The following is a 21493-nucleotide window of genomic DNA, read 5'->3' on the forward strand; positions in this document are numbered from 1 at the left end:
AGAATTATCTGACTTCCTCCTAGATTGCGAAATCAAGACAAACAAGCACTTTGTCGCCAACACCGCAGCCCTCCTCGCCAAGAGTCTCTTCAAGTCTCCCATCCCAGCGGAACAGCACAGGACCAAGAGACTCCTTGCAGGCCACCGCCGCTGAGCTTCTAGCCACCCGCTCGCCAACCCGACGCTGCCCTCCTCGCCAAAAGTCTCTTCAAGTCTCCCATCCCCGCGGAACAGCACAAGACCAAGAGACTCCTTGCAGGCCACCCGCTCGCCGGCCAGACGCCGCCCTCCTCACCAAGAGTCTATTCAAGTCTCCCATCCCCGCAGAACAGCACAAGACCAAGAGACTCCTTGCAGGCCACCCGCTCGCCAGCCCGACGCCGCCCTCCTCGCCTCGTCTCTTCAAGTCTCCCATCCCCGCGGAACAGCACAAGACCAAGAGACTCCTTGCAGGCCATCGCCGCTAAGCTTCTCGCCAAGAGTCTCTTCAAGTCTCCCATCCCGCGGAACAGCACAAGACCAAGAGACTCCTTGCAGGCCATCGCCACCTGACGCCGCCTTCAACCGCTTGACCCTACCCCCTCCCGCCCAAGCCCAATCTTTCCATATGATTGCATTCTATTTTATCCCCAACTCCCACCCAGCCAAACCCCACCACTTTAAACCTTTTTAGATTGAGACTGTAAACTTTTACATTTTTGGGGGTTGCACTTCTTTATTTATTCTTTACACTTTTTTCCCCCAATAGTATAAGTGCAACCCTGTGCCCGACATACACTATAGTATTATTTATTGCACACGGAAAGCGCACGTTAAATCTCCAAGTTAGTTAGTTAGTGTCTACAGACTTGCTCTCGCCTTCTTAGGTAATGCTCGGTCCCTGGGAAGTCTATGTATGCTCACGATTGTTGTATTATATTAGTTAGCTACTTATATATATGATGTTCATGTAAATAAATCTGTGTATATTTTACAAGTCGTCTCTTGATAGTACACTGTGAGACTACTTTCCAGTCAACTAAGCTTGGCAAGTCACATCAATATTTAAGTATTCTGGCACTGCGCACAACAAGACAAAAAGTGAGCAAGCCTCACTAATACACCTGACCTAGACTAACATCTAGTCTCTGAAATATTACATTACACAATATCTTGACTCTAAAAATAAAATATTCCATCTATATGACGGCAGTCTGTAAATAATCGAGCCTGGACCAGACAATCCAGTGATTGACATCATGAGCATCAATCCATGCAGTTGGGTTACGATGACATGCATCAACCAAGTCAGCCATCCCGTTGGCTGCCTCTTACGACAAACATTATCTTTTACAGTAAGCATTGGGGGAATTAATGCAATGAAGCAGAGAACATATATATGTACCTCTAAGAACAACAAAAGTAATAAGATAACAAAGGTGTAAAGTTAACGAGGGAAGCCATCAGCTAATTGCGGTGATAGGTGATCAGCAATGGACAAATGGGAGCCAACACTGGACAGTCAATTGGCTCTGATAGGTGATGCCAGGACATAAACTATAACTGATTGGCAACTGGCAACGGTCAAACGAGAGTCAAAGTAGACACAGTTTATGGATAACAACTTCTATCATTAATGTTAAAGAGACGTTTTGGTATAGATCCTTATACTGTTGCTTGACAATGGTATAAGGATCTATACCGAAACATCGCCTTCACAGTAATTAAAGAAGTTGTTATCCATAAATTGTGTCTACTTTTGTCATCCGTCAACTACTAGTGAGTTAGTGAGTGAGTATGGTTTTACGCCACTTTTAGCAATATTCCAGCAATATCACGGCGGGGGACACCAGAAATGGGCTTCATACATTGTACCCATGTCTGGAATCGAACCCGGGTCTTCGGCGTGGCAAGCGAACGCTTTAACCACTAGGCTACCCGACCACCCCCGTCAACTACTAAGTAATGTCTATCAAACAAATCAGGGAGTAATTAGCCGATATGACAAATCCATTTGCCACCCTGATGCCCTCAGCAGTGAACTGAAATCCCTCACTTACCTAAACAGCTACCCTCCCCAGCTAGTCTCCAAAACCATCCACAAGACCCTCAAGAACTCGGATCCCAGTATCATGGTTAATTGTGTGATGTTCAAAAACGTTCCAAATAGCGTGCTGGATTTTGTGGGGAATTAGTCAGTAAAGAGCCGGAGTCACAAGACACCAATTACAGTTTTATTTACATGGGACTATCTTGCCTTCGACTTGTAACAAAACAATTAACAAAAGAACCTGACGCCTTAAATCAAATCTCCTTTGACATTCTCATATAATCTATCGCATACATTGCTATTCTGAAACACACTTTAAAACATAACAGTAACCATGGTAACTAAATGCTTAATTAACTCATTACATTAGCTAAGTCAACATTGAATAGTGGCGTTTACATCGGTAAAGACCTTCATGGAATATGAATGACATCCTTGAAACAATGCCAGCTCTGAAATGAACACCAGTTATAGAATGTATTTCTGAAGTATCGAGTAGGTAATTACAAACATCCACTACAGCTGTGTTGTAACCTGCTATAGTCGAGCACAGAAACATGTTACAACATGGTCGACATTGCACGAGTGACAATGTATTGCCTTACACCGTTTAAGCAATATCACAGACACACTATAGGACACCACTGGGCTTCACACATTGTACCCATGTGGGAAATTAAACCAAGATGTTCGTAAGACGAGCTAATGCGCAAACTACATAACATCTGCTACTTAGGAATAGTGGATCTTTTTTGAAAATGCCATCAACATTTCATTCCACCAGTTTTTCTGAAGAGATATTTTGCTAATGTTGCAACATAACTGATTGAGTGAATAACTGATTCCAGCTCTATCACAGCTGCCTATCAATAAGAGTCTGGACCAGACAAACCAGTGACTGAAAGCAGAGCTACCAATCATGTCAGGAGCAACCAATGACACCATGAGAAACCAATTACACCAGGAGCAACCAATCACACCAGGACCAACCAATCACACCAGGACCAACCAATCACACCAGGAGCTACCAATCACACCAGGAGCTACCAATCACACCAGGAGCAACCAATCACACCAGGAGCAACCAATCACACCAGGACCAACCAATCACACCAGGAGCAACCAATCACACCAGGACCAACCAATCACACCAGGACCAACCAATCACACCAGGAGCTACCAATCACACCAAGAGCTACAGATCAAACACCAGGAGCAACCAATCACACCAGGAGCAACCAATCACAACAGGAGCAACCAATCACACCATGACCAACCAATCACACCAGGACCAACCAATCACACCAGGAGCAACCAATCACACCAGGAGCAACCAATCACACCAGGAGCTACCAATCACACCAGGAGCTACAGATCAAACACCAGGAGCAACCAATCACACCAGGAGCAACCAATCACACCAGGAGCTACAGATCAAACACCAGGAGCAACCAATCACACCAGGAGCAACCAATCACACCAGGAGCAACCAATCACACCAGGACCAACCAATCACACCAGGAGCTACAGATCAAACACCAGGAGCAACCAATCACACCAGGACCAACCAATCACACCAGGAGCTACCAGTCATACCAGGAGCAACCAATCACACCAGGACCAACCAATCACACCAGGAGCTACCAGTCATACCAGGAGCAACCAATCACACCAGGAGCAACCACCAATCACACCAGGAGCAACCAATCACACCAGGAGCTACCAGTCATACAAGGAGCAACCAATCACACCAGGAGCAACCAATCACACCAGGACCAACCAATCACACCAGGACCAACCAATCACACCAGGAGCAACCAATCACACCAGGAGCAACCAATCACACCAGGAGCTACCAATCACAACAGGAGCAACCAATCACACCATGACCTACCAATCATACAAGGAGCAACCAATCACACCAATGACAGAAACTGTAAGCATAGTTCACAAGTTTGTCTTGTTCAAGCAAAACTAGCTACAAACTCTGACAGCTAGTGAGGTAATGTTTACACTAGTTTCTGAAAAAACAAATTTCCAAGGCGGCACCGGACAGTATTCTCCCCCAGAATCAACAACGCCGTGGGTCAGTGGAGACCAATGAGGGCAGTATCAGGGCTATGCTGGGGACGCAGTTTACCTCATAAGTCTATAGCCCCAACATTTTCAACACATCAAAGCAAGAAATGATTGCGCAGAAGATAGGGTTAGTATACTTTAAACATATGGCAAGCTTTCGGGGGCTAGCGTATCTTAAACCTGTTCTTGTTCCTCTCTGAAATATGGTTGCAATTAGTTGTGATGATGTGTATATAAACCCACGGTGGGTCCACACTTGAGAGCGTGCCTGGGTCTGTGTTGTAACAACTACGAGTCACACCTGTTTTACAGGAGGTCTACACTTCCTTATTCTTACACACCCCCACCCCCACTGTTAGGATGTCAGGATACACACATACCAACCACTTTACAACAGCTACCTCGATATACAATACTGCCCACTTCAATATACAACACTGCCCACTTCAATATACAATACTGCCCACTTTAATATACAATACTGCCCACTTCAATATACAATAGAGTGTGTACTTGTTGTTTAGCTGCTCACTCAGCACTATTCCAACTGTATGACAGAGTCTTGTAAATAATCAAGTCTGTGGTTGATATTGTGTATGGACCACCTCTATATTCCACAAGACCTCTATATATCACAGGACCACCTCCTTTATACCACCTCTGTAGCACAGGACCTCTACATATACCACAGGACCACCTTTATATACCACAGGACCACCTCTACATACCACCTCTATATCAGTATATCACAGGACCTCTACATATACAACAGGGCCACCTCTATATATCACAGGACCACCCCTATAACCACCTCTAAATATTACAGGACAACCTCCATATACCACAGAACCACCTCTATATATCACAGGACCACCCCTATAACCACCTCTAAATATTACAGGACAACCTCCATATACCACAGAACCACCTCTAGATATTACAGGACCACCCCTATAACCACCTCTAAATATTACAGGACAACCTCAATACACAAAAAGACCGACGTCTATATTTACCTCAGGACCATTTTTATATACAATGGGATAAACTCATTATACCACAGGATAAACTCATTATACCATAGGACCACATCCATATACAACAAGACCACCTTGAAATACAATACGACTTATCTCACAGCAGCCAAGGGCTAGCATCAACCATCTGGGTAGGATCACACACCAACCCAGCCAGGTCTGGAAACACTGCAGGACAAGGCTGTTGATACAAGGGTCTTTCCTTTTACTAGTAATTTTGAGTCTGAATCAGACAGACCAGTGACATGAACATGAACAATCAATGCTATCTGGGCACAATGACACGCAATCAGCCAAGTCACATGGCCTGACCACACAATCCACTTTAGCCGGCTCATAGGACAAGCATGGGATGCGTGGCACTTTTCTACCCCAGAATCGCCATGAGGGTTTCATTCCTGAAACATTCACAGGGTAACACAAAACTATTTCAAAAACATTCAATCAATAAATCAGCAACCATTCATTCTCAACATTTTGACTTTACTTAATACTTCTGACTAAAAAATATATCTAAAATCAATAACCAATTTCCTCAAACAAAAAAGAATGCCTCCATTGATTCAAAAATCAAAACAGGTCAGTATTCTGTTCACAGCCATTGCGGACCCAACGCCATTCTACGTAAATATATGGAAAATGTCAAATTGTCCGATTGTAATCATAACTGATCCATTGATGCCATTGAGAAATGAGTCCAGGCAGCTACAACAGGGACAGATATCATCGCCCTTGGCTTAACCCTGATAGAATCTTCCGCCAAATTCATTTACTTCTTGGCTTATTTCCAACAAGTTTTGCCGATGTGCAAACACCAAACTTTCATATGATGTATCAATTTCACTCATCTGGCAGCTATTGGCTTGGAAATAGATTGGACAACTTCAAAACAAACATCATTAGAAGCTCTGTTTGCACCATCTCAGTCTTTTTAGCCCGTCGTACCCAAAACGAGCCCTGTGTCTTCGATGACAAACAACACCCTCAGTCTGCGTCTTCCTGGTGACCTACGCTGTCTGTGTTGAGATCCAAGATCATTACTGCTTGTTCAGTAAGGAGGAGGAAGCAAATTGGATGTTACGTCAAAGTTAACATCCCTCATACATCACGCCAAACTGCATGATTTGATCGGAATGTCTCTTTAAGCATTATTCCACCCAAAGACAGCAGGAGACACAAGGATAGCCTTCATAGCTAAATCTCATGTGGGGAATTAATCCCAGATCTTTGGCACATGAATGAACACCTAAACCCTTCAGCTAATGCACTGCTTCCTGAATCGGAACAGTGTCATCTGATTTGTTTGACATCACTTACTAAAAATGCAGCACTGGAAGGGAAATGAACTCAGGACTGTGGCTTGACAAGCAAACAACATACCCTCTCAGCTATCCCACTCCCCTCCAACCAGCCTAGTTCGGCAAGGGTGGAAACTGGACTTTTAAAAACAGTTAACTCCCTTGCCTTAGGAAGATGAATTAAAACAGGCTCAGTCGAAATATCTCAGTCATATCACATCTAATCAAGAGTCATTAGACATGATAACATCCAACTAGATCTCTGGGTGGGTGGGTGCTGAGTGAGTGAGTGAGTGAGTGAGTGAGTGAGTGAGTGAGTGAGTGAGTGAGTGAGTGAGTGAGTGAGTGAGTGAGTGAGTATGGCTTAATGCCCTTTTAGCAATATTCCAGCAATATCATGGCGGCGGGGGGGGGGGGGACACCAGAAATGGGCTTCACACATTGTACCCATGTCGGGAATCGAAACCCGGGTCTTTGGTGTGACGAGCGAATGCTTTAACCACTAGGCTACCCAACAGCCCCTAGTCTACAAGGAAATATCGCTTTTGAATCATGTTAATTCTCAAGGTCAGAATACAAGTTCTCAGCCATTGTTCATACCAACCTAATTAGACTAGTTTTAACAGTTCTTGAGTATTTCTCTTTGACAATGACTCCTTTTTTGACCATAGCTAATTGCAAGTTTTCGTGATCTGTGTCGTGCACTATTTTGAGATAGGCATCCTGACAATTTGTCATTAACACCCTACTTAACCTATGGAGATACGCATCTCACTGAATAATGCATATGTTACAAACCACTGTCTGACAAGATACAGTGTGTTATAACACTGCAATCTGCTGGTAGTAATGTGTGTTGGTTGGTAGGTTGGTTGGTTGGTTGGTTGGTTTTTTACGCTGCACTCAGCAATATTCCAGCTATATGACAGCAGTCTGTAAATAATTGAGTCTGGACCAGACAATCCACTGATTGATATCAGGAGCATCGATCCAAGCAATTTGGATCAATGACATGCATACACTACAATGTTCACATTTCTTTCTGACAATGCACACATTCCTTTTGACTTGTATTTGTTTGAGTAAAGATAACGTTTTCATCAACTTCAGTATACGCATGATCTGATGGTTTGATAAATGTAACTAAATACATGAAATAGTTTTGTCAGGGCTGTGACAAAACAATTCTCAATCAGATATTTTGTTCCAAACTCTTGAGACCAACAGTGGGTACCCAGGTAGGGTCGGATAATAGGGGGTTGGGTACCCGGGTAGTAAATTTGGACTCGTCCCAGCCCTAGTTCCATCGATAACTCATCTATGTGCTCTGATTCCATGGCATCTACCCTGTTTATGACATTAAACATGTTGCCATGACTACTGATATTTCTCCACAATCACTATAATCAAGATATTGATAAATAATTACATCTGAAGATGATCGAGTTCTACAGGCAAATCCAATAATGACCCCGATTTTCTCAGCATAAAATGTTTACCTACACGAAACTAAAGGGGGTATTGATTTGGCTTCTGCTAAACTAGTCACCTGCAAGGAAGGCTCCTTCAAATCAACAGACAGGGATAATTCGGGAACACAAACGACTTTCAAAGGTCAAGAGTGACCAACGCTTACAGCCAATGCCGTAATTGCCCTTTTTATTGTCCCACTGTTATATGTGCACCTGAAACAAACTTAAAGTTAGTGAGTGAGTCAGGTTTAACCAGTGAATAAAATTCCCCCAAATTTCAGTCCGACAACTGGACTGGCAACAGTGCAAAGTTACAAGACCAGATAAAATGTTGCCAGTCCAGAATTTTCTAGACTAACAAACAAAAGGGTAAACATAAAAATAATACTGTTTAGTTTTAGTTCTCAGAAAATAACAATAAACTGGTGGATTGTCAACTTAGTAACTTAAACTCCGACCATTAGGCGTGCAACTTTTTGTCAGCAAAACAGGCGGTCTTAGTCTGCGGGCAGGTGGGTATTTTATACACTAGTTTAACACTGCTTTAACGATGATTTAAATCCAAGTGTCAGCTTACGTTAGGGAAATGCCTGAAGTGATGCATGTTGAATGTTATAATAACACTTTGGTGACAACCATGAGCCTGTGCTGCCAAACCGTGCGAGAAATGCACATGTCGGAAAGCGCAAGTTAAATTCCTAATTTAAGTAAGGATCAGAGAATCAGAGATTCAAAAAGCAATCATAGGATCCTGGTATTCATAAGGGGCATAACTGCGCAATGAATTGGGGGCAATTAGGGGGAAAGTGCTATCCTATCACTTCAGAAGTATTTTCAAGCAGGAGACAACAATGTCAATAAGTCGAAGAGTAACTGTATAGTTTTAGATAGGTAACCATGGTTATTAGACAAGGCTAGTTCTTGTTAAATTCGGTTTTTCTTCCCTATCTCAGTCAGCAAGAAAGGACTTCACAATATGGTCAGCTGAATCCAGGAGTGTTAGGCCAGATGGGTAACGCTCTAACAGCTGAAGACTAGTGGCTAGTCACAGACTGAAACAGTGATTTAGCAATCTACTGGATCAAGTCTTTGAAAGGCATTTAGAAGTGATCCACATAAGGAAGAGAATTTATGGATGTCAACTTTTTTATTATGAGGAAGAAAATGCTTCGGAGTTTATGCTTACTCCTTCATTAGGTGAAGGACATTCACCTGATGAAGTGAGTGAGTGAGTGAGTTGGGTTTAACGCCGCTTTTAACAGTATTCCAGTTATATCGCGGCGTGTCAGACATTTATCACTTCGGTGAAACACACGAGCACTGGTATGGTGCTGACAAACCTAGAAACATAATCGGGGCGAACCGGGATTCGAACCAATCATAGGTTTCTGGTGTGCCCAAGGGACGCAACTCTGCACAGCAAATCGCGGCGCCTTAGACGACTGCGCCACCTGTGCCCCCTCACCTGATGAAGGAGTAAGTATATACTCCGAGACAGAGTGGGGAATCAAACCTCAGCCACCGACATAACAAACGAGCACTTTCCACAAGGCTAGCCACCTCCCCTGTCCTAGAGAATTAGGAGCAATAGGGTAGCACTAACAACTTAAATGCCTCGCAAACCACCAACAAAATTGGTCTGAGGATAGCCATCAACACGCTCCACAAGAACAACCAGGACTTTGTCAGTTTCTTTGATCAGGAGATGTATAATTCATCCAGGAATCAGTCTGACAGTTACAGTCTCGTCTCAGCTGTTATATTTCACTTGCTCTTCCGAGGAAACCAATGGAAATAAATGCCATGCAGTCTTGACAGCATGTATTCTTTATGTGTGATAAGACTGTATTCATGCTTCAACATCCAGCTTCAATTCCAGAAAGGATCAAAGCAATTTTCAGTCTTAATCAGAAACAGAAAAGATTTTTTATTCATGCAATTGCAAGCTCACAAGACCAAAGGCCCAAATGAGTTAACAGAATGTCATATTTTCTGATCTGGATGGATGAGACTATATTTTAAATATGATGTCTACATAGAAAACACAGATCCCTAATCATGCTAATTCCAGTGTGTAAAAAGCTAAAAGATAAACATTTCGTATTTCATAATTTCAAAATTATCTTTTCATTTTACTCTAAGAAACTCCAGGGCCCATTACAATTGCAGTAAAGTAACCTCCAATTGTAATTGTTTTTTTGTAACAAAAAAAGAAAAAACTTAAATTTTCATTCAAAATAGAAAATTCATAACTGTCCATGCTGTCAATGTTTGTTTTTTCTTGATACAAAAAATATTGTGCAAAGTTTTATAATAATACTTTGATGTGTGAAAAAACATAGAATCCTACAACGGTGAGGACAACATCATCATGTGTTTTCAACCCACCAGGCAGATCCAGGGAAAAGGTACCTAAAAAGTGTGAACATTTTTCGAAATGTCAACATCACATCTCAATACCATAAGTCCAAATTGCTCCTTGAGCCAAATGAGCAAAACATTCATACACGACAAAAACAGTTTAATCCAACAAGATCTCACCAACTTCTACTTTCATTCCACAACATTGATAACGGTGTTAGAACCTACACCGAAACGTCGCTCTTAATTGTAATAAAGAAGTTGTTCATCCATAAATTCTCATCCTTACTTTCATTCCACAGCCTGGTTTAGCATCTTTGGACTTACTTTAATCTTCCTCATACCATCAAATTCCATCTAATTCCCTCCAACAAGAATCCAATCAGCGTTTATTCATTCATTAACATTCTCAGTGTTCACTCAACGCGAGCACCGATGACAAACCCTCGCTACTTTAATCCCAAACAGCCACAGTGTCAGGAGAAGCAGGAGACCAGTGTCTTTAAACAGAAAGTCAAGCCTAGAGGGTGGATCTTGTTATCCTAGCTCACAGACCAGACAGCGTTGACTGACACAAGGGAATTCTACACGAGACACTAAACATCACGGATGTCGCATACCTCGGAGCGACTGTCAAGGAGAGAGAAGACACACACCTGGATTGCAGAGATGGGGTAAAGAGTGCATGTCCATGGCGTGATGAAACAAATATGTAATCATGGTAGTAAGGCCTATCATGGTAGTAAATCTATTTAGATTCTACCTGTGTATGTGAATAACGTTAGGTAAATAGTGATTGAATGTATACAGTTAGGCATAAAGTGATTTAATGTATACAGTTAGGCTAATAGAGAATGAATGTATACAGTTAGGCAAATAGAGAATGAATGTATACAGTTAGGCAAATAGTGATAGAATGTATACAGTTAGGCAAATAGTGAGTGAGTGAATTGGGTTTTTAACACCGCTTTTAATAATATTCAAGTCATATCACGGCGTATCAGCTTAATGTGGGAGGAAAGCTCGAAGTGACGCAGGTCTCAGACGTTTAGCACTTCTGTGAAACCCACAAGCACGGGTATGGTGCTGACAAACCTAGAAACATAATCGGGGCGAACCGAGATTTGAACCCACAATCATAGGTTTCTGGCGTACCCAAGGGACACAACTCTGCACAGCGAATCGTGGCGTCTTAGAAGCCTGGGCCAGCGTGCCCCCTGATTGAATGTATACAGTTAGGCAAAAAGTGAGTGAATACATACGGTTAGGCATAAAGTGGATGAATGTATAATGTTCAGCAATGTAGTGAATGAGAGCATACAGTTAGGTAAATAGTGATTGAATGTCTACAGTTAGGTATATAGTGATTGAATGTATGCAGTTAGGCATAAAGTGAGTGAATTTATACAGTTAGGCATAAAGTGAGTGAATGTATGCAGTTAGGCATAAAGTGAGTGAATGTATACAGTTAGGCATAAACTGAGTGAATGTTTACAGTTAGGCATAAAGTGAGTGAATGTATACAGTTAGGCATAAACTGAGTGAATATATACAGTTAGGCATAAAGTGAGTGAATGTATACAGTTAGGCATAAACTGAGATATACAGTTAGGCATAAAGTGAGTGAATGTATACAGTTAGGCATAAAGTAAGTGAATGTATACAGTTAGGTATAAAGTAATTTCATGTATACAGTTAGGCATAAAGTGAGTGAATGTATACAGTTAGGCATAAAGTGAGTGAATGTATACAGTTAGGTAAATAGTGAGTGAATGTCTACAGTTAGGCATAATTTCCATACATGGAAGTGGCCTTTAAATATAGGAGTCTGTTGATGCATTGTTACAGCTATGTACCAGGAATACATCCAACGATGATTCTGCACAAACCCTGCTATCTAGCATATCTCGATCATTCTGTTTTATCAAGTACTGTAGCCATATCAGGAGGCAGGTAGCCTTGTCCTTGATGTGTCCCCTGATAATGCATAGACACTCATGAAATATAAACACAAACATGACACACACATCATAGTCAGTGAGGAAGTTCAAATTTAACGCTGCATTGGCATTATTTCAGCCATATAGTGATGAGACCAAGTTGATATATTTAAAAGTGAGTCATAGCTGCAAGGTTATATTTCTTTGATGGGCATTTAGAAGATGGAGTACGAAGTAAGGATAAGATATATGGATGAACAACTTCTTGTTAGAACCTACATCAAAATGTCGCTCCTAATTGTAATAAAGAAGTTGTTCATCCATATATCTTATCCTTACTCAGGGTCATATTAAATTGTTGGGATTTTTTTCAAACATATTTGGGCATAACAATATTATTTATACAGTTTAAAACACGGCTATAGGCCAACAGTAACCAAAGCTAGGCCACCTCACTGGGGATCATGGGGACCACTACTGGTGGTCGTGCGCAATATTAAAATATTTTCAGCAATGAATTCACAAACATCCAGAGCTCCAGATAAGCTTTTGGTGTTGTGGGCATTTTACCCATGCATTTTAAAATCATTGGGTATCAGTAATTCTATCTGGGTATTCAAATTTCTGTTACCCACTAGTTTTTACACATGTGGGTATTTAAGTTAAATATTTAAAAAAGCTATTCATCCAGTCCCTGCAAACTGGTGTTGTGTGGGTTCGAGAGCTTTATAGGACTCAAAAATACCACGTTACTTCCACAAGAAAGTGTGATGGCAAATGATCATGATGTAACTGTCATCGTGGAGTTTGGCAAGGTTGACAGAATGTCCGTTTATAATTTCAAAATAAGTTGCTGATTTGCTAATCGAATATGCAGGGTAACTTCACAATATTTTGATGATACGCACAAGTTTTAGTTTTGTAGCGAATCTGTAATGTTCGTTGCATATTTGATACGCTTGGATTTTATTTTACTGCATATTTCTGCATTTTTTATGTGTATTTTACGCAGATACGCAGCTTATCTGGAGCTCTGATATATCTTATCTTTACTCAGGGCCATATTAAAAAAAGAATTTTTTCAAACATATTTAGGCATAACAATACTATTTATACAGTTTAAAACATGGCTATAGGCCACCAGTAACCAAAGCTAGGCCACCTCGCTGCGGATCATGGGAACCAGCAGGATTTTGTCATCACTTCAGCTACTGGTGGTTGTGCGCAATTCTAGCCAGTATTAAAATATTTTCAGCAATGAGTTCACAAACATCATAAATATGTTAGCCAAATGTAAGCCCCAAATTGTGAAATATTATTTTTTAATAATAATATTGACAATAATATTATTTCTGGGGTGACAGGGTGGGTGAGGTTGATTTTCATTTCAAAAGAGCTGAAAATCATTAGTTTCAAAAGAGCTGATAATCACCAGTTTGTACAATGATTAACTGACCTAGGATCTAAATGGACGTACAGTAATTCCCAGGGAAGGATAATGCTACCATTTGCTAATACACTGACAAATATCTCTGTCATGGCACCAGCCACAGCTTGTCAACATCATCATCTGGTAATCAATATCACTCACGGAGCTATTGTCCTCTCAGGCCATAATGGATGAACTCAGAACGCTGTCATGTATTCTTGCGTATAATGGAATAACTCAGAACACTACCATTTATTCTTGTATACATTTGAGAAACTATAATGCACAATCCCTACCCCTGATAACAAGTTTCGGGGAAAAATGCTATTTCATATATAATACACGATATTTAAGATGTCTCTACCCAATCATCTTGAGTAAACCCATCAACCAGAAGATGTAGAAATTAGTGAGAGAATGTTGATGCACTTCATCAGTACAACAGCAACACAACCAGTAGGATCAATTATTTTTTTAACTTATGATACCAGGACTACATACTCCGTTGTAAAGCTATAAATAGTTTGGTTTGTTTCTCTTTAATGTTGCACTCAGCAATATTCCAGCTTTATGACGACTGTCTGTAAAATAATAGAGACTGGATCAGACAATCCAGTGATTGACATCAAGAGCATCGATCCACACAATTGGGATGCGATGGCATGCATCAACCAAGTCAGCGAGTCTGACCGGCCGATCTCGTTAGTCGCCTACGACAAGCATGGGTTACTGAATGTTTCTGGGACACATATTTTTTACATTTCTAATGTTATCCGTGCAAATAATACAAACTGACAAAACAACAGTGAAGTACTTGAGGATCACTTATGTATTCCCACTTAACACTACCAGTGTCTGTACTCAAGGGCCAGCTGAAAATGTCACTTGACTGTGACCTAGTTTTAGCCTCACCTCTAAACATTTCATCATCAGTCAGGGATGAGGCCTATCAGTGTCGAGTTTCTGCATGCGTGTTTGTGATGAAAACATCCCTACAGTACAGTGGCAACAACTCGCTCTATGCAGACATTGGATACTTTAAGAGACTGGGAAATGCTGTCATAATTACACACACAATTACTTAATCCTGATCCAGATAACACAAACATAGTAAGTACAAAGTTACTCCAAATGTATGGTCTCAGTTCATTCACATACTGCGTGATTCTGACATGTCATGCCGATAATATAGATTTTGAGACTGAGGACATATCGTTCAGTGAATATACACAATGTGCTATTACAGCACATGATGTCACTATAAGCAGCTCAGCATTTCAAAAGCCAATCAATACATTTTGTTGATTTTTCACTGCACTTCATAAATCATCAATTTTTATCAAACACTTTTAATGAGAGTATGGTTAAGCCATCATTTTATAGTTTATACAATGGAATTGATAGTTTTTACTCTTTCCACATCAAACAAATATTTAACATTTTTGTGCCGATTCTGTATACAAAATCTAAACCCTAAAAAGGCCCCATATTTCCTCTACTCAGAGTACACGTGAATATTTCTATCAATGTTATGGGAGAGGATTATTCAATTTTAACTCGTCAATGACAATATGTCATCACTGTCAATCAGATATCCACAGAAAGTTGAGAAACTGTACTGATGACAAGGAATTAACCTTCATGATCTGCCTCGGAGCTTCACTTCGCCGTTTCTGTTAGTCTCACTCATGCTTTCCCTGGCCTAGGCCGGTTTCTTTGATTTTCGTGTGGAGCATGTTATCGCAGCTTGTCTCCCAAGTACGTGAATAACAACGTCTAAAATACACTCATATTTAACATAATTAAATAACTACTGTTACTTACCGGTGTGATCAATTAACGCTGTTCATTAACGAAATCCTATGCTTTTCCAGAGAAATCAAATTCGACCGCTTCTCAAGCGTGTATCGTCTCACAGACTGACGTATGATTGCGGAAGTGAGCTATGCGCGCCATCTGCTGACAGAATGCCGAAAATGGGGCCCATTTGAGGATTGATTTGCGACGAAGTACATGTATGAACGATGACGGTTTCGAAGTTGCACACTTTGGAAAGTAACGGAACAATGTCAATGATTAACTTGCATCCTTATTTTACCTATATCGCCAAAGAAATATTATTTGTTGATCGATAACACTGCCTTCTTGTTTTGGTTTTTATACAGCGACAGAAGAAGGTTCTTATATGATAAAACAATTTTCAAAATACACAATATATATATTTATGATTTATTAACGCGTTCAAATTTCCGATTTTAGAAACAACACATTGCCTCTGTGGAGAAAAAGTTCCTTACAACGATTCTTGGGGTAAACAAAATTCTCACTGTAAGAAAATATATATTAACAAATCTATTAGATATATTTTATTTTCCAATACTTCATCACGTGTACATATGTTGAGATAGAAATATTAGTTCAGAGCCTGGCGCCAGTCTCATCAGTATTTCGCAGTGATTTAGGCAGATTTGTTGTGCAATGTCATTATTACATGAGCGATCACGTCCTGGACTCGTGCATATTTAGATTAGATAACCACTGAAAACTACGGATGATTACATTTATGTTATTGTATGAAAAACATGGAAGCCGCAATTGGGTATATAAGGTAAAGTCGTTATCAAATGATTGCAGCTATGGGTATGTTTGGCGTAATCAATGTGTACCAAACAATCCAGATTCATTTTTAGTATCTTTACGCCAAAGACTTAAGGATATATACTTGCAAAAATGGGCATCGCATGTTTTAAGTTCAGAAAAATGCAATTATTACAAGCTTTTCAAGACAACAATTTCCCCAGAATACTATTTGTTTGACATCAACTTTAAAAGGTTTAGAATAAGTTTAGCACAATTTAGATGCAGCTCTCATAGACTTAGGATCGAAGTAGGCAGGCATAGAAACATAGACAGAGAATTGAGAATATGTGAGCAATGTGATTTAAATGTGATTGAAGATGAGTTTCATTTTCTGTTAGTTTGTCCAAAATACGACCACCTTAGAAGAAAATATATTGATCTGCCTGGTTATGTACATCCCACTTTACAAAGAATTACAACGATCATGTCAACAACTGATAAAGATACTCTAAAAAATCTATCAATGTTCATTTATCATGCTATGTTAATTAGAATATGACCTGTTAAACGGATCTGTAACCACTCCCGAAAACAGAATTGTACTATGGGCCTGAGGCCTTTCAGTATGGAATAAAAATTATCCTATCCTATCCTACATTTACGAGACACATCAGCGTTAACCGTAAAATCAGTTAATGAGTGGATTCGCTCGTATATATGTGTTAGTGGGCCGGGTTTGATTCCTCATTGGTACAGCTTTTGACACCGTTCTTGGTTTTCTTGAACCGATGTTTCTTTAAAGCGGCGCCAAGTCCAACCCTCGCCCGACAGCAATGTTGAAGCAACAAATACACAAAGTGTTTGAATAAATAAGAAAACATACAACTTCTACAGAAGCGGTCCACATTCGCCGCCACAAGCCATCAATCAACAGAGATCAAGGCTATTTCATCCCACCCGCCTACTATGAACTCATCAAACAATAATTACTTATCCTGTTTATTGGCTTCATGTCCCTATTGGGTTCCACCTATGTGTTCTCTGTCCATCGTGTTGTGACAGCATCCTCCCTTTGTTGTCAACACCTATCTATGTTATCCCACTCAGGTATGCAATTATTGTTACTGTTAATCCTCTACTGTTAATCCTCCACCTACTATATATATTCTGCACTATGTCCCTTATTCAGTCTTGCTTGACAACGGGATAACTATCTATACCGAAACATCGCTTTTTACAGTATTAAAAAAGTTGTTATCCATAAAATTGTGTCTACCTTGTCATCCGTCAACTTCTAAGTAATGCCTATCAAACAAATTGAGTGAGTGAGTGAGTGAGTGAGTTGGGTTTAACGCCGCTTTTAACGGTATTCCAGTTATATCTCGGCGCGTCACGTGTTACATCACGGCACACAGAACTGGCCCCAATAAATCCTGCTTGTCGAATATTCGACTAAAAGGGACCGAGTGGTTATAGTCTTTGTGACGATAGTGTCATTAGTTGTCACTTTTTTTGATGGTCAACAATCGACAATTTTTTAACAAGTGGAATACAGGTGGAATAGTGGTGACGAGAGCATTAAAAAAACCTCGCCTACATATATTTAATGTCAAGGTTTAACCGCCTTGTGTCAGAGGTGTAAATTACTGACGATTTTGACAATAGATGTAAGGCTTGTTTAGTCGATACAGGCGAAAATGTACCAAAATAAATATTATTTGAATTGTTATTAAATTAAATTTTAATAAATATCAACTATGCGTATCACAATTTCATTTACCATTTGATATAAACATATTTATTTCCATAAAGTGGAGGGATTGGCAAACAAGCAAATTTTGCTTATCTGAATGCCTCTCCCAAACATGATACATATACAAATAGCAATGTATTGTAAATTTACCATTTGGCATAACATGTCCAGCAGAGTGTACGGGATAGCGCCAACCTTGAACATATCTATATTATCTATAGAGAAACGTCAGCAAAAAGTATTTCATTCATGAAACCTTATCAATATGTGTCACGACCTTCTGGGAATAGTTTATAGTACATGGGTTCCGGAAGGCAGGGGTTTACGTTGGTTTAGTGAGTTAGTGAGTGAATTAGAAGATTGGCAGCAAATGTGCAGCAATATCATGACGGGAAAAACCAGAATCAGACTTCACACAATGTAAACGTGGGGAATCGAACCGGGATTTCGGCGTGACGAGCGAACGCTTTAACCACTAGGCTACCAACCTAACGTGTTTTAGGTAAATCACGGAGTGTCACCTTGGTGTGGTAGGGATGCCAAGTGATGCCAGTCGGAGATATTTTCCACCCAAAAGTATGCACGGGCATGGCGCCCACAAACCAAGGATGATATAGGGAGAACCGAACCAATGCATGTTTAGCGAATCCTGGCATGACCAAGGGGCGAAACTCTGTACAGCGAATTGCGTCAGATGATAACCACTTCAGTGAAACCCACGAGCACGGGTACAGTGGTGACAACCAAAAAACATAATCAGGATTCGAACTCACGTTCAAAGGAATCCGACACGCCTAAGGGACGCAACTCTACACAGCAAACTGGACCCCCGTGTTCAGTGATAAGTATATATAATTAACATACTGTTTAAGAAAATTAATAGACACGAACATTTGATATTTCAGAGTGGAAACAACACTTTATTAGAGTATACCCTGTAACATAACGATTCATTCATTCATTCAGTTTCAAGAACTGGACCTGTGAAGATTCCGGGGTAGAATAGGTCTTCAGCAACCCATGCTTGCCGTAAAAGGTGACTATGCTTGTCGTAAAAGGCGACTAACGGGATCGGGTGGTCAGGCTCGCTGACTTGGTTGATGCATGTCATCGATCCCTGTTGCGTGGATCGATGCTCATGATATCAATAACTGGATTGTCTGGTACAGAATCGATTATTTACAGACCGCCGTCATATAGCTGGAATATTGCTGAGTGCGGCGTTAAACAACAAACCAACCAACCAATCATTCATTTAGACACACTAAGCAAATGCCATGTCGGGCGTGCATTTCTATGTTTTAACCTTATCGTACACTATATATATGTAGGAGTGAGAACAATGTCGGTCTCTCATCTGTGGCAGATTATTTCCTTAATCCGTGTCAGGAATGTACAATACATTGGTATGCATGACGTCACGCCCGAGATATCTGTCACCGCGTAAGAAGCCATATAAGGACTAATTCATCACCCAGCATGCACGTGTCCCGAGCCTCTATAAGCCGGGTCGCTGAGCTAGGCAACGCCTGCTTGGTAACAGCATTGTAAGGGGACTGTTTAAAGTCTTATGTTTGTAACCATTTTGTTTGTAATTAAAAATAATTATTCTTAGATGCTTTTTTTCAATTTATGGCTGAGATACGGATATTGACATAAAACCTGACCCTATTTATGACCCATCCATCCATCTGAAGAATATGATGAATCTGGAAGTAGAATTCAAATTCTAACATTTAAACCAATATTGTGGATAAAGCGTTCGCTAGTCGCGCCTAAGGCCCAGGTTCGATTTCCTATATAGGAATACAGTGTTGTCAAGCCCATTTCAACTAGGCTCACTGACTTGGTTGGTGCATGTCATTGTATCCAAATTGCGTTGATCGATGCTCATGATGTCAATCACTGGATTGTCTGGTTCGGACTCGATTATTTACAGGCGGCCGTCATATAACTGGAATATTGCCGAGTGCGGCTTTTTACAAAAAACAAGCAAACAAAACAATAAACCAGGTAGCTGAAATATTGCTAAAACTGGTGTAAACAGCCCTCACTCACTTACTCTTATATAATTCATATGATATTTATATAAACATCGCATCAATAAAATATACCGCGCCCGCAGGCGAATAATCCCTCAGAGGAATGCGAAGGGTGTATGGTCTCTATGTGATTATGAATAAGTATTTGTGTAAATATCGCGTGAAGGAAAATTTGCTCTGACCTCGTGATCCCTTAATTGAGCCACGTGGTCAAGGAACATTTCCATAAGTGTGTCAAGTTCGTTTGATGACCTTGTGAATCCCTGCATGTTCGGCACATTGAAACTGCTTATATCTAATCAGTGATGTCTGTTTGCATGGAGATCTTCACGTGGAAGGGCGGAATGACGGTCGAATGAACTTGAATTGACATATAGTCTACAACATGTGCGTTACACTCATTAGTATGTGTGGGTACACGTGTGTCTTTGTTGTTGTGGATGTATGTGCGCGCATGCGTGTGATGGTGTATGCGCGTGTATTGGGGTATGTGTGTAAATGCTGGAAAACAATAATTAGTCTTCAGTTTTCAAGCCCTAAAATACACTGTTTACTGGTCACGATGGAACCTCTGATAAATAATGTGCTGTGGGTGACAAGAAATCACCATGTGTTTTTCTCAGCCTTTCAGAGAAAAAAACCCTTAATGTCTTGAAACGCTGACTGAAAAGACATTCCTCTTCTAACAAAACCCCCAGACGATCGTCGATTTAGACTTCTTCCAGGCATGTAATTGTTAGTTTGTCCTTCGCACAGTTTGAGTTTATCGTTGATCTCCTCGTTCCTGATTTTCTTCAATGATTTAGGTTCCGATGAGCTATGTTGCCAAGGACAACTTGAAAATATTTTTATTATATTCAAGACACGAAGCTATCCATAGTTAATTGACCCGTGAAGATCCGGGGTAGAATAGGTCTTCAGCAATCCATGCTTGCTGTAAAAGGCGACTATGCTTGTTGTAAGAGGCGACTAACGGGATCGAGTGATCAGGCTCGCTGACTTGGTTGATGCATGTCATTGTATCCCAACTGTGTGGATCAATGCGCATGATATTAATCACTGGATAGTCTGGTCCAGAAGCGATTAATTACAGGCCGCAATCATATAGCTGGAATATTGATGAATGCAGCATTAAACAAACCAACCAACCAACCAACCAACATTAATTATCACAGGCGAATAAATCGTCTGTTGATGGAAATTGAATTCGACATAGTCATTCATATTGCGGAAACCTTATCTCCGGAAATTCACCGTGATTTATTTTTGTAAACGTGCGCACATTTGTATTCTCATGTATTGTGGAGACTTTATGTCAAGATAACCGATGTACACTACCGGGCAAAAGAAAGTATACACTTGAAAACTGAATTTGACCAAAACTTTACAAAGGTTATATAAATGTCACTAGGCTAAAAACAGTCGCCGAAACACTGCAAACTTAAGGTCCAAACACAGTGACGTCCGTATCAA

The 21493-nt window shown here is 40.5% G+C and overlaps 2 protein-coding genes across 2 annotated transcripts in view; one reads left to right on the forward strand and one right to left on the reverse strand.

Annotated features, from left to right (window-relative positions):
* Nucleotides 1-15569, reverse strand: part of LOC139448485 (kidney mitochondrial carrier protein 1-like) — a 58547-nt gene extending 42978 nt beyond the window's left edge. Inside the window, exon 1 of the mRNA XM_071230031.1 lies at nucleotides 15470-15569. The gene's annotated coding sequence lies outside the window, so the exon portion shown is untranslated. The remainder of the gene's footprint in view (nucleotides 1-15469) is intronic.
* Nucleotides 2949-4007, forward strand: LOC139448668 (mediator of DNA damage checkpoint protein 1-like). The gene has a single exon (XM_071230222.1). The coding sequence runs from the start codon at nucleotides 2949-2951 to the stop codon at nucleotides 4005-4007; it is 1059 nt and encodes a 352-aa protein (XP_071086323.1).
* Nucleotides 15570-21493: the final 5924 nt, after the last annotated feature.

This window comes from Haliotis cracherodii, unplaced genomic scaffold, assembly GCF_022045235.1.
Source record: "Haliotis cracherodii isolate W230 unplaced genomic scaffold, xgHalCrac1.p SCAF_7, whole genome shotgun sequence".
NCBI lineage: Eukaryota > Metazoa > Mollusca > Gastropoda > Lepetellida > Haliotidae > Haliotis > Haliotis cracherodii.

What these genes read in the sequence shown, in the direction of transcription:
- LOC139448668 (XM_071230222.1), top strand. Translation starts at nt 2,949, where the DNA reads ATGTCAGGAGCAACCAATGACACCATGAGAAACCAATTACACCAGGAG.